This window comes from Xiphias gladius, chromosome 5 (assembly GCF_016859285.1).
Source record: "Xiphias gladius isolate SHS-SW01 ecotype Sanya breed wild chromosome 5, ASM1685928v1, whole genome shotgun sequence".
Taxonomy (NCBI): Eukaryota; Metazoa; Chordata; class Actinopteri; order Istiophoriformes; family Xiphiidae; genus Xiphias; species Xiphias gladius.
In genome coordinates this window covers 23,441,609-23,455,723 of record NC_053404.1, presented here as the reverse complement: position 1 = coordinate 23,455,723, position 14,115 = coordinate 23,441,609, and the positions used below count along the sequence as shown (strand labels likewise).

The following is a 14,115-nucleotide window of genomic DNA, read 5'->3' as shown; positions in this document are numbered from 1 at the left end:
GTAACAGGAGATAAACACAAATTCTTATGTTTTATTTCTGTCTGGGCTGTGGTGATCCATCTTCTGATGTATAATCACAAAAACAACATGATCTTCCAAACTGGATCAATACAGTAAGTGATTGATAAAATCAGTAACAATCATCTGATGTCAAATAACCAATAAATACATCAATAACCATCAGACTGACTGTTAAACACTAACAAACACTCTTTATCATCTTCATTACGGCAGGAAACGACTCCATTAAAACACACACACATACACACAGGAAATCCAGACACGACCACCTTCAAAATAAAAGTCTCCCTGTGCCCACAGACTCCGGATGTACCGTCACACCGGCAGGTCTGGGATCGGGTCAGTCGCTGAACTTTTTCACACTAAAACACTTTGCGGCTGGAAAAACTGTCCGTGTCAGAATTTTATCTCAGACGTGAAGATGATATAAAACATCATGACACTGCTGCACTGCAGTAAAAGTACTAATACTGTGGTACAATTAAAAGTCCTGCACCGAAAATGTTACTTCAGTAAAAGAATTATCAGGAAAATGTACTCGAAGATTTGAAAGTAAAAGTACTTAATGCAGTAAAATGTCCCTGCGACTGTTGCAGTAGCAAGTCTGACATCATTAGATTACTATTACTGTTGTGTGTAGAACTGCAGCTTATGATTATTTTAATTGTAATGATCTGTTGATCATTTCTTGATTAATTAATTGTTTGGTTTGTAAAAAAAATCAGAAAACAAATGTCTTCGCTGCAGTTTATCAAACCTCAAAACGCAGTTGACATAGGTTCGATCTGGAGTTTTTAAACCAAACAATCAGTCGGTTCATGGAGAAAATGATCAGCAGATAAATCTATAATGAAAACGGTCATAACGGGGAACATTTCACTCTCAGCGCAGGACTTTTACTTGTAACAGAATATTTTTTACGGTGTATTAGTACTTTTACTACAGTACAGTATCTGAGTACTTGCTCCGCCTCTGGGCTAAGTCAGATCCTGATCACAGCTGAACCTCTGTAAAGAAATGATTACAGCCTGATCAGTTTCTGAAGCTGATACTGAGTTTGATTGCTGAGAGTTTTAAAAACACCTGTGATCGACAGATTTTATAACAAAGAGAAAAAAAGTGTTTTGCTGGTTGAGATGAAACCTGGACATTTCAGACTCAGATCACTGGTAAGGGATAATGTCTACAGACACATGGACTGAAGCTGTGTGTGTGTGTGTGTGTGTCAAGACTGTGTAATCTCTTCAGACTAAAACTGCACATGACCCAATAAACTAGGTGATTTACGGTCCAGACGCTTATTGTGAAGGTGTGAGCGGAAGTGCCCTGCCCCCACCTGTGTGGATTGACGCAGGTTCAATAAGGAAACAACAAACAGCTTAGACCCGCCGGTGATCCGCGGCTCTCTCCGCCGGCCTCCGAGCTCCTCAGAGCGGCTGTAGCTGCAGGGGAGAGCCCCTGAGAGGAGCCGGAGGCCCGTCGAGGGAGAACCGGGAGGAGCCGGTACCGGTACCGAGGGTTTAGACGGAAACTTACCGTGTGTGGAGATCCGCCTCAGACCGCTGTCAGCGCCACTACACGGAAATACGGAGAGGCCACTGCGCATGCGCCTCTAGGAGCGCGTCGGGGGGCGGATATAAACACCTAAATAAATAAATATGTGAAATGAATAAATTGTCATTGTTTTAAATAAAGCTTTGAAGACTTTGTAGGAATAGAGCTGAGTTTATAATGAGAATCAATCAGCGTGGAGCCTCACAGCAGTCAGCAGGTGAAACCAGGTGTGCATTTACACACATTTAAATCAACTGAATCAATAAATGATCCTGTTCTGTGTAAACCTGGTTGTTGTAACGTTCATTAAAGTGACTTTATTTTCTGATGCAGTGTCAAAAGTAGAAATTCTGTGTTGATGTTGGAAGTTACTGTTTGTTTTTTTTAAATGTTCCCAACACAATGCTGTTTGCCGCTTAAATGCTTCATGCTCCGTTTGTGTTTTGACGCCTGTGACGTGGCCCGATCAGGGTCTGATCTCTGCAACACGTCTGTAAATGTCAGGTCACCCAGGGGGGCGCAATAAAAACCAAAAGAATAAAATCCTCTAATTCTCTGGTCACCTCGTCTGCAGAATCCCTGACATCTATTCAATCACTTCTCAGCAATCGCCTCTTTAACAAAGTCTTTGTGCTAAGCTAGGCTAGTCTAACAAGAGAAGACAGTGGTCTCTGTCTTGACTTCTCCAACATTCCCAGTCTGAGCTGGTGTCCAGCTGCTGGTCTAAACTGGGAGAATATTCACTCCCCCCTCCTCCCTCTCTCTGTGGCGCCTCCCATGTCTTCCCCCTCCTCGCTACATCTCCCCCTCCCACCCCACAGAGAGGATCAGCAGCCGGACTGAACACAAGTGAGTTTGTTTCTTCTCTTTAAGTCTTTATTGATCACTGATCACATATTGATAGATAACATACTGATAACATATTGATAACATATTGATACTGACTGTACTGATGCTACTGAGGAGAGAGAGAGTGGAAGAGAGAGGCAGAAACAGGCACTAGATCGGTCAGTAAATGAAGAAAGAAATGAAAGAAATGAGGTGAAATGAGATTTTTCAACAAAAACATGTTTATATGACTAGACCAGGACTCAGACCAGGACCGAACAGAGTCAGAGTCTGGTCAGAGTTCAGTTTGATAATCTGTGGTGTTAAATGGATCTGGATCAGATCTGGACCTGATTCAAATCACAGATCTGGACTGAATAACAGAGAAACAGCCTGACAAAGACCCGATTTGAACCACATCGAACACTTTTGAAAACAGATCCAGATCCAGAGCCAGACCAGGAAAATCACTCTGAGCAGTGGATCCAGACTGGATTTGATTCCAATAAAACCACTCTGAATACTGGGTTTTTATCGTGTATTTAAACCAGATACTGTGAATCACAGATAGAGTCTGGACTCTAGACAGATACATCACTTAGAGTGCTAGATCTGGACCAGAACTGAGCCACTTTGTTAACAAACTAGACCTGTGAAAAGGACGGAAGGAACCTTTCAATACCCTTATCTTTCTTTTTTTAATTACTCAATGAGTGTTTTTGTTGAAAAAGCATCAGAGAACAGAAAAAAGGCTGTGATCACCCAAAGATTTAGGTTCTAACTCAGAAACACAGAAAAACTTAAAACCTGACACTTTTAAGAAGATGAAACCGGCACAGTTTTGGCTTTTTTTACTTAAAAAATGACTAAAATTATTATTTGATCAACAAAATAGCCACTGATTAATTTTCTGTCGATTGATAAATTCGTTATCAACTATTTGTTCACAAACTTCTGAAGGATCAACATGTTTCAGAAGTACCATACGTTCTCTAAAGGGTCTGTAAAATTAGTCTGGTCCAGAGTCCACTGGCACAGTGAGATGGATCCAGAACAGAAAACCATCATGGATCCAGACCAGATCCAGTCAGAGCATTAGATCTGGTCTGGATCCATAATGGTTTTCTGTTCTGGATCTGGCTGACTATGTCAGTGGACTAAACCAATCTGAAGTGATCTGGATAAAGCATGACAGGCTGAGAGAGAAACATGAGACCACCCAACGTCTCAGAACTTGTTCTTTGAAACCTGAGGAGGTTTAAAGAACCAGTACCGATGGCGTGACCAGGTCTGGTTCAGAGGTTAAAGCTCCTGTGGGTTGGTCTAGATTTTGAAATGAATTTTTCCCTTGCAGCAAAAGTGCAGTTTAAATAAGGTTTTCCATAGAGTTTCTTTAAACCAGGCCGAGAAAGGTGATAATGGTGACAGTGAGGAGGACTTAGAATCTGGATCAACCTCCACCACATCAGCATATTTTTCATTGGTAACCTGGTCTCTGGACTCAGGCTAGTTTGAACTACTAGACTGGACTCTTGTACTGGAGTGACAGGGTAACATGAGCTGACACTCAGTGCGGTTTATAAGACTCAAATCTGGTCTGGATCCAGTATTCCAAGAAACTCTTGTGATTTACAGCCCCTGACCAAATGTGGATTAACCAGTTTCAGCGAAAGATCCAGACCAGATTTACATCCAATAAGGCACCAAGGACAAGATGTGGGACACTTGATGAAGAAAATAAAACCGCAACATTAAACATCTTTATTCTTTGAATGAGTCAATCATTAACTTTTACATGGTCCAACAGATTTCAGACTGACTCAGATCTCCAACACATCTCGGTTCAGAGACTCTGGAAAGAAAAACCGTTACAGATCTGAACCAGGTCTGGTGATCCTCTGATCTGGATCCATAGACTTCAGCTGCTTTTTAACTGAAAGCAGCTGACAATTCAAGTTTTTAAGTCAGATTCTTTGTTTTTAAATCAAACTGATCAATGATATACTATGAAAAACTAAACTAGAAAATAAAAACTTTAAATAAAAACAAGTCAAATAAAAATGTATCCAAACTGAATTAAAAGTTGAGCAGAACCTGAAGAAGTCCAAATGTTTTTCGGATGATTTAACATCATGCTCTGCAGGGGGAATAACCAGGTCATATTACTGTCTGAGGACCTGAGTGAAAACATTTATCTGTGACGCTCTGATTGGACGACAGTGTCCATTTCCGCCTAATGGACACACAGCAGCAGCTAGCATTAGCCTGCGCACCCCACTCTGTCCTCCCCTGGGAACCAAAACCATTAGACTAAGGTAGTCCCACCACACACACTGTAACACGGACACACACACACACTGATCAATAGACTGGAAGAGGCTTCCTCTCACACAAACTATCAATATTTAATCTGAGCTCAGCTTCATCTCCAACAACAACAAAGTCTAAACAGACTCTGACATAAAATAACAGATGTAAAGTTCAGTTTCACACCTTTAATAAACGGTTAAAAGACTCTGTTTTGATTCTTCTCAGTGTCTGACTGTTTAACCTGAAGGAGACACAGTTTAAAGATATTTTTTAATAAGTGAGATCAGAATATGATGCTGGATCTCGTCCCTATGTGGAATATTTCAGCCTCTTTTAGCTCCTAGACTTGAACGCAGGTATCACTGCGCCAACCTGAAACAAAAAGTCATCACTTAACAAGGTTTGGACTCACAGCGTAACGTGTTGGTTTGAACAACTCCAACTTAAATAAACTAAACCTGCAGAGGATTTAACACTTCACACTGAGATCACAGATTACACATCTCCGATTGGCTGAAAGGATCTGCGTTGTCTGTCCGACGCTCGGATTGGCTGACAAGATCATTTATCTCTGTCTTTGCAGGATGTCGTCGTCTTCACCTATTGCCTCCCACCCCCCATCCTCCTCCCCCCCTCCACCCTCCCATACAGTGACCTCTGACTCCCGCCATGTTGCCATGGAAACTTACTGGAGGGAGGTGCAGAGCATCAAGGAAGAGAAGGAGGGAGAAGATGAAGATGAAGAAGAGGAGGAGAGAAAGAGTATCGATGGTAAGTCAAACCTGCAGCAGAGTGAGATGTCCTCTTTCCGTCTGACCTCTACCTGTCTCTGTTTACCTGCAGAGGTAGAGCTGGAGGAGGCGTGGCTGATGGAAGCGGGGTTATCTTCTCTGGTGACGGGCTCATCTGAGGAGGAGACGCCGCCACCGGCCGAGGCACTGCTGTCCACGTTGACGCGGCAACAAGCCGCCACGGTGAGGAGAAGGCTGGACAACTACAACGAGACGCTGAAGAAGAGAAACAGGCAGCCAATCAGAGACGTCCGGGACGTCTTCACCCAGGTGACACACGAGTTATACTTATAGAGCATTTCAAGACAACGCTGTGATTTTACTAAAAGGGTGTAATATTACAAGAAAATTTTGTAGTTTTATGCAATAAATTGTAATATTTCGAGATAAAGTCGAAATTTTAGAAGGAAACACTTTCAATATGAAGTTGTAATTTTACTAAAAGGGGACATTCCAATAATAGAGTCATAACTGTATGAAAAATTGTGTTATATTTTGAGATAAAATAATTGTATAGAATGGCATGATATTGGAAACTTTGCAAAAAGTATTTTTATGTAAAAAGTTGTAGTATTTTGAAATAAAGGTGTAATTTCAGAGGGAAAAGTAGTTATATTGCATGAGTAAAGTTATTATTATAAAGTAATTTTATAATCCAAGATAATGTTACAAGAAAATATAGATAAAGCTGTAATTAACTAAAATGAGTCGTTATATTTGAAGATATTTGTCATTCTAAAGAACAGATTTCATGCGTGTATGTATCTGAAACCGGACCTTGCAGTGAATTCTGGGAGTCGTAGTGCAGTAGAAGTAGAGTCAGGACTCAGTGTTTCTGTTTCAGCCTGATGATGACTCAGCAGACAGATGCCCCTCCCCTCCCTCTCGCCGCGCCAAGTCACCACCAAGTCGATACCACACCTCCACCAAAACCATCCGCCGAAACACTCACAGAGGTACCTGTCTGTCTGCTCGCCTGCCTATGTGATCCTGTCTGCCTGTCTGATCACCTGTCTGTCTGCTCACGGAGGAACAGACCTACCCAATCACAGGCCAGTTAGATCCTGTAGGTGGTTCCATTCAATTCAATTCTATTCTATTTATATAGCACCAAATCATAACAGAGGTTACCTCAAGGCACTCTTCATATAGAGCAGGTCTAGACCAGACTCTTTCTAGTTATATTTACAGAGACCCAACATTCCACCATGATCGAGCACTTGGCAACAGCGGCAAGGAAAAGCTCCCCTTTAACAGGAAGTCACTCTGTAGGTGAGAATTAGTGACTTGAATTTGACTCTTGTTTTCATTTGAATTGAATTTGATTCAATTAATAATAATGAGACTGATAATAATTGTAGCAGTGGGTGTTGAGCAGGATCATGGGGGCAGTAGGTGGTTTGCAGTCACAGATCCAGACTCTGCAGCTCCAGGGGCAGAAATACCTGCAGAAAGCGACAGGACAAGAGAGGAGAGAGACGAGGAAGCACAAAACTACGGGAGAGAGAAGAAGCCGAGTTATTAACGAGCGTTGATGGGATATGAATGCATACAGATGGAGACGAAGAGGAGGAGTTCGGTGCATCATGGGAAGTCCCCCACCAGTCTGGGCCTATAGCAGCATAACTGGGGGATGGTTCAAGACCAGCCTGAGCCAGCCTTAACTGTAAGCTTGATCAAAAGGGAAGGTTTTAAGCCGACTCTTAAATGTGGGGAGGGTGTCTGCCTCCTAGTGGTTCTTCAGGTAGTTCTAGAGGTCCTCTTGGCTGTATGTCAATCTAAAGTGTTCTGTGGGAGGTTGTAGGGGTCACTGGGAAGGTTCAAGTGGTCATTTTTGGAGGTTCCATAGGTACTTTAGGTAGTTCTAGTGGTCCTTTATGTGGTTCTAGAGGCCACCAAGGTGGTTCTAGTGATCTTTTGGGTTGTTCTAGAGGTCATTTAGAGGTTCTAGGGATCCTATGGGTGTTTATAGTGGTTCTTTGGGTGGTTATAGAGGCCACCAAGGAGGTTGTAGTGGTCCTCTGGGAGGTGCTGGGTTCTTCTTGGTTCTTGTGGTTATTGGAAGTGTTTCGAAGGAGGCTGTAGTTTTTCTATAGGTGGTTCTAGAGGTTAGATTGTTTACTGTCTATGTTTGTGTTGACAGGTCGAACAACTCTTCCCACGTTTCTTTTCGAGGACCAGCTACCTGAACATCCATCATCCCCCACAAACACGCACTCTCCGACACACATTGATTCTCCGACACTCCCCCCCTCCCCTCCTCACACTCACTCGCCACCCGTCAGTCGGTCGAGACGAGCTGATTGGCTGCTGCGGGACTCTCCATATTCAGAGGGTGTAGCTGAGCACAAACAGGGTGGGACTTGTTGGGACTGCGTGCACCTCCATGGAGATGATGACAGTGATTTGCCGGTAGGTCCAACCTCTGAAACTAATAAAACTGTTAACTCAGAGACCAACACCTCGCTCCTATTTATTTTTTTTTATTTGTCGTATTTTTCTTTGTTTTACTTCTATTTGAGAGATAATCCTGCTCTAAGTTTTGGAACTACAGCTCCGATAATGCTTTGGGGAATGTAAACAGTACATATAACGTCGCCATGGATTCAGCTGTGAGCTACATTTAAGCCCCATTTTTTATCCTATATTAATTCAAATTTAGTGAAACTGTCCCATTAAAAGCTTCCGAACCAGCTCCTGTTTGCAGTGTAGCCATGGATGAACAGACAACTGTCACTGGGTCACTGTGATACTGAAGGAAACTTAAAAACATGAAGATTCTGAATGAAGTTTTGCAGCCTCTTTTTCCTCTGAGCTTTATTCTGGAGGGACATCAGAGATCATGATGTCCTCAGGAAGTGGAGGTCACACTGGATCATATCAACACGTGTTTCAGGTCTGACTGACTCAGGACACAAAGAAGAAGAGTGAATTTTGACACAAATTGCACTAATGGGGTTCTAAGTGTTTTAAAGGAACCTAATATCCCCCTGATATAATTCTGTGTGTGTCTGTGTCTGTGTGTCTGTTTGCAGTTCGCACCTGTCTCTCCCTCTCAGGGTCTCACCGGGGCAGACGACCTGTCATCACGTGACCTCACCCGGCTTGGATACATCTCTCACATTGAGCTCTCCACCTTCCTGCTCGCGCTGGGTGTCCAAACCAAACGCACCCGCCCACCACGCTGCAGGATTCAGGGTGCGCTTGATTTTCACATCACAGTTTGATGGCAGGTTTGAGTCCAGCCAGAGACAACACACAGCTGAGGGGGAACACTCCGAGGTGGTTTATTGATTGAAGTTTTAGTTTCCAGCTGTTAGAAGTCATGAGGTCATCGTTAACCCTTTGCCACCTATTGACACATTATGTCTCCAAATTTTAACCTCATATTCTCTAAATTAATAACTCTCAAACTAAAGATGGACATTTCTCCACAATCTGTTAAAGCGTCCGTAAATCTGCTTTAAAATCAAAGTGTAAAAAGCTCCTCATAACCTATATATTGTAACTAAAGATTCTGGTTCATAATCATCGAATTTATGACCTATATAAAAAAGACTTAATTTTTCTTACTTTCTTTCCCAAAATCTGAGGTCACAACTTTACAACTAATAACTAATGTTACAAAACATGGTTTATTTTATTGTCTCTGCAACAGAGTGAATCTGCAAAACCTGAAGTTCACTGTAAATATAGATAAATGGTGATAAATAAACAAATTAAGGATGGCATGTTTTAGCAATATTAATTATTATAGAATACATTTAATTAGTTGCTGACTTTGTCTTTATGTGCAAACAGCAAAACTAGCCACTTCACAATGACATGATACCTGTCTCTCTGTCTCTCCGTCTGTCTCTGTCTGTCGATCAGACAGCGGTGTGTTCGGTGTTCCTCTGAATTCCCTGTTGGAGAACGACAGGAAGAAGTTTCCTGGAGTCAAAGTTCCCGTCGTCTTCCAGAAGGTGAAGAACCTGTCTGTCCTCTGTCTGTCTGTCTGTCTGTCTGCAGGTCAGGGTTGTATCAGCTGACATCTGAGGTTAGCTTTCCTCTGAGCTAACGTGCTAACAGCTGAACATTCCTGTGATGCAGTGTATGTGGTTAGGACAAAGAGGAAAGTTAAATTTATTAAAGTTTAATTTAGATCGGATCAGCTGCTGTAAGAAAACTCCACTGACTGAACTCAGAGCAGCTGCAGCTGTTCTCTGACAGAACTGCGGTTCTAATCTTCCTACAGAGGAACGTGAATCTGACCTCAAATCAGCTGAGAGAGAGACACGATCACATCAGCTGTTTTTTGGATGATCTGTTGGAACTTGACACTAAATCTGTTGCTGCAGCTCTGGTTTATCTTGTTTTTTCTCCAGTTTAAATGAGACCCACAACTTTCAACTCCATTCAGTTCATGCTGTCTTTGTAAGCAGATTTCAATTAGAGCTGTCGTACAATAATAAACAACCAGTTACACTTTTACTACTATTTTTGTGAGGAACAGTATCTGTTTTAAACCATCATAGTGAGGGCACCTCTGCATTGTGCAGATAAAAAAACTCAGTTTTAGTCTGAGCAGAGGGCTGAAACAAATTTACAAATTTAATCAGTTTAGAGTGGCTGTACTCTTAAGGTCTAGAACTGTACTATGTCAGTGAGGGTCCTGAAAAGTGTTGAAAGACAAACAGGTGTATGTGTGTGTGTAGTTGTTGTGTATCTTAGAGCAGACCGGCCTGCAGACTGAAGGGATTCTCAGAGTACCAGGATCAGCTGCTAGACTGAAGGTAACACACACTTCAACCTGTCACACCACTTTTAGTATTTGCCTACATTGGATTAGAATAATCTAGAGGTTTTATTTTGAAGGACATGAGTGAACATCTCTCTGTCTGTCTGTCTGAAGTACCTGCGTAAAGAGTTAGACAGGTGTGGTGGAGGCTTCGAGTGGTCTGCAGTCAGACAGGTGGATGCTGCAGGTCTGCTGAAGCTTTTCATTAGAGAGCTGCCAACACCTCTGCTGACACACACACACCTGTCCACCTACCGCTCTGTGCTGGGTACGCACACACACACACACACACACACACACACACACACACACACACACACACACACACACACACACACACACACACACACGCCCAGGATTCAACCTAACTATGATTCCATAGTTTAATATATTTTTATCCAAATTCTATTTTTAAATTAGATGGGCAAATCAATCAATAAATGAATCGACTGACAATGAAGTAAATAATAATGAAATGTATCAATAAGTATCAAGTGAAAAATATAAAAATCCTCTCCCCCACATCAAGTTAAAGCAGGCGCAGATTTAACCCCCGCTCCCACCCCGATCATTTTCGTGCAGTCCCTAATAAAGCCTGTTTGTAATGTAAGCCCCTCTCAGGTCAGCGCCATCAATATAAGTTTCGTACAAATCCTGATTCGTACTGAATAAAAACTTTACTAAACCTCTGGTTCAAGCTGAAATGTTGTTGTTTGTCTCTGCAGGTCTCTCGTCTGTGGTCCATCGGGTTCAGGCTCTGCAGCTGCTGTCGTTGTTGCTTCCTGAAGCCAACAGAGACACACTCAGAGTAAATCACAACATTTACACCGACTAACAACTCAGAGCACAATCAGTTCATCAAGATGTTTGAGTCAGTCAAATACTCAGACCAGCAGGTGTCGTCCTCAGCACAAAGGTTACAGGTGTAGGTACTGTCCGTTGACTGGTTTTGATTCTTTCAGCAAGCGTTCACAGATTATTAAACAGACTGAAAGGTGAGACAGAGATCTTCCTCCCACCTTAAATCTTTTTGTCTATATCTTCTGCCCTAAATTTTCACATCTCCATCTTCCACCTTAAATTTGTCTATTACGTCCACCTTAACTTTTTGTGACTCTTCCTTCCAGATTAAATATTTGCATCCTTTCTTCTACTTTAACTTTTAATCCCAAACATGTTTCCATGGCTACAGGTAAACATGGATCTGTTTACATGGTTACAGATAAATCTGGAATCTGAACTCCATGGCGCAGATAAACGCAGATCTGTTTCCGTGGTTATCTGTAACGATGGATCTGTTTCCATCTTTACAGATAGATCCTGGCCTGTTTCCATGGTTACAGGTAAACATGGATCTGTTTACATGGTTACAGATAAATCCGGCTCTGTTTCCACGGTTACAGGCCCTGCTAGTCTTCCTGCGAAAGGTGGTCTCTCATCAAGACCAGAACCGGATGTCTCTGTGGAACGTCTCAATGGTAATGGCACCCAACCTGTTCTCATGCCGTCCCCGTGACAACAGGCGGTCCATCGCTAAGCAACGGGAGGAGATGGAGGAGGCGGTGGGCGGGGCTCAAGTGGTCCAGTTGATGATCACACACCAGGACCTGCTTTGGACCGTGAGTCTCGGGACACATCTGTATAGTCTCAGTGACATCACTGTCTCACCTGTCTGTACAATCACTTCCTGTTTTCTATGGTAGGTCCCAAGCTTCCTGTTGTCTCAGGTGAGACAGATAAACCAGGCATCCGATCAGAAACAGTTCTGCCTGACCAGGACAACGAAGCGATTCCTGAGGAGGAGGAGGAACGACAAGAATGACAGAAACCAGGTGAGATAGAGACCAGAACCAAGTGAGACAGAGATCCGAGGCCTGTACTACGAAGCCAGTTCAACAAACCCAGGATCTTGGTCTTATCTGGCTCCACTGAGCCCGAGAACCGGAACATGACGGCGGTTATCGACTCGGTGAGTCAACCGAGGTTGTCCCGCGCTCACGTGAAAGGGGCGGTGCTTACAGCGGTTGACCAATCACAGACACGGACAGGTCCACGGGCGGCGGAGCGGCAAATTTCACGAACAAAGAGAAAAGTAGAATATGAGACAAATACGAAGAAGTTAAACACACGACTCAGGCCGAAAGCAGCTGATGCCAAATGCAGGAAGAACAGCTGGAACAAAAATCACCCACTGTGTGAATGTGTAAGTTAACAGGCTCAGGAAATCACTGCCCATCATTAGGACACAAGAAGATCTGACTATAATTACATGTGTGTATTCCGTTAAATGAATGTGTTGTCTTCTTATGGCCTGTGTGACAGTTTTAGCCTCATTCTTTCGGCTGCAGCCCCGATGGTGTCAAATAAAACAGAATTCAAAGCAGTCAGTAGGCCGACTGTCACATCTTATAAGTACAACAAGTGTCGAGCCCCACGGGATACTCTGTGAACGGTGACGCCATTTTCCAGGAGATCTGATTGGTCAGTAGGTGGAGCTTTTATAGACGTCGATCTGTTGTCTCGAACAGAAGCCGCTCCAGAGCAGCTCAGGTCATGAGTTACCATGGCGATGTGCAGGAAGTGAACCACCGGGGGTTCAACCTGATCCTGCTTCGTAGTACGGGCCCCAGAGAACCAGGTGGAACAGAGACAGGAACCAGGCCATGTTGTCCTCTGATGCCATCTGTGTGACATCACTCATGTGTGTGTCCAGATCACGGAGCTGTGTGAAGGTGTGATCAGGGTCCACGCCCCACTACACACCAAGGTTTCCATGGCGATACAACTTGACGGTCAAATGAGAGCAAAAGATATCACCGCCCGCTTCGAGAGTGAGAACAGGTAACTCTAAGCCTGAACCATAAAACCAGGTCTGAACCTTCAAGCAGTCCTTTGAAGTAGTGAGGGCCAGCCAGCATGTGTCCTCCCTGTGCAGAAATGTCCTACTCAGGAAGAAATGTCCTCACTCTGCTGGTTTACAAGTCACAAAAATAGCAATTCAAGACCACACACACTTTAATTCAACAAAAAATAGAAAGACCTGCCATTTATCCCCGTCTCTCTCTCTCTCTCTCGTTTTCTGTCTGTCTGTCTCTCTACCATCAGTCCTGTTCAGTGTCTGTATGAAGTCGGAGGAAACATCTGTGAGTCTGATTATTACATCATCATATAAACACCTGCTGCACAGGTATTAAAAGATATTAAGAATATTAAAACCTGTCTGTCTGTCTCTTAGGTGAGCGTCGTCTCCATCCTGACTGCGTTCTGTTGGATGTTTACAGAGTGAATCCTCACTGTGATTGGCTGATCAAACCCTGACAGACGAATACCTGTCTGACCACTTAGGACCTGTCTCACTTCCTGTCCCAACTGTCGCAAAACCTGTTCTACTTGTGTCATTACCGATCTGACGACCTGGCTCAACACTCAACCTTTCCGACGTACCACCCCGTCTCAACACCTGACTTCTCACCTCCTCTCCCACAAGTCTCCAGCTGTCTCACTACCAGCCTGACATGCAATCTCACCTCACGACCTGTCTCACAACTCTCTCGACAACCTACCACACCAACTGTCCCTCAGCGACTTCCTCCCGTCTCACCACCGGTTTAAAAACAACCTGCCTTACCGTCACCTCCTGTGACGTGGTAACTGTCCCACACCTGTAAAAATCAAACAGCGGCCGACACGACATCACATCAGTGAAATCACATCCTCTCATTCATCAGGAGAAAACAAACGGCTCATTTAAACATAAGTTTTCAGTTTGATAAAATTGGCACTTGTGAAAACCCTTAAAATAGAAAACTTTTTATTTATATTATTCTGTAT

General features: G+C 43.3%; 2 protein-coding genes across 2 annotated transcripts in view; one reads left to right on the top strand and one right to left on the bottom strand.

The window, feature by feature from the left end:
- LOC120789935 (lethal(3)malignant brain tumor-like protein 4) overlaps positions 1-1,638 on the bottom strand; it is a 28,117-nt gene extending 26,479 nt beyond the window's left edge. Inside the window, exon 1 of the mRNA XM_040127149.1 lies at positions 1,558-1,638. The gene's annotated coding sequence lies outside the window, so the exon portion shown is untranslated. The remainder of the gene's footprint in view (positions 1-1,557) is intronic.
- Positions 1,639-5,297: 3,659 nt separating this feature from the next.
- arhgap28 (Rho GTPase activating protein 28) lies at positions 5,298-14,011 on the top strand. The gene is made up of 14 exons (XM_040127343.1): positions 5,298-5,484; positions 5,557-5,774; positions 6,349-6,460; positions 7,648-7,916; positions 8,540-8,702; positions 9,378-9,469; positions 10,202-10,279; positions 10,399-10,552; positions 11,010-11,092; positions 11,688-11,903; positions 11,988-12,116; positions 12,998-13,125; positions 13,390-13,427; positions 13,520-14,011. The coding sequence occupies exons 1-14, from the start codon at positions 5,298-5,300 to the stop codon at positions 13,600-13,602; spliced, it is 1,950 nt and encodes a 649-aa protein (XP_039983277.1). The 3' UTR covers positions 13,603-14,011.
- Positions 14,012-14,115: the final 104 nt, after the last annotated feature.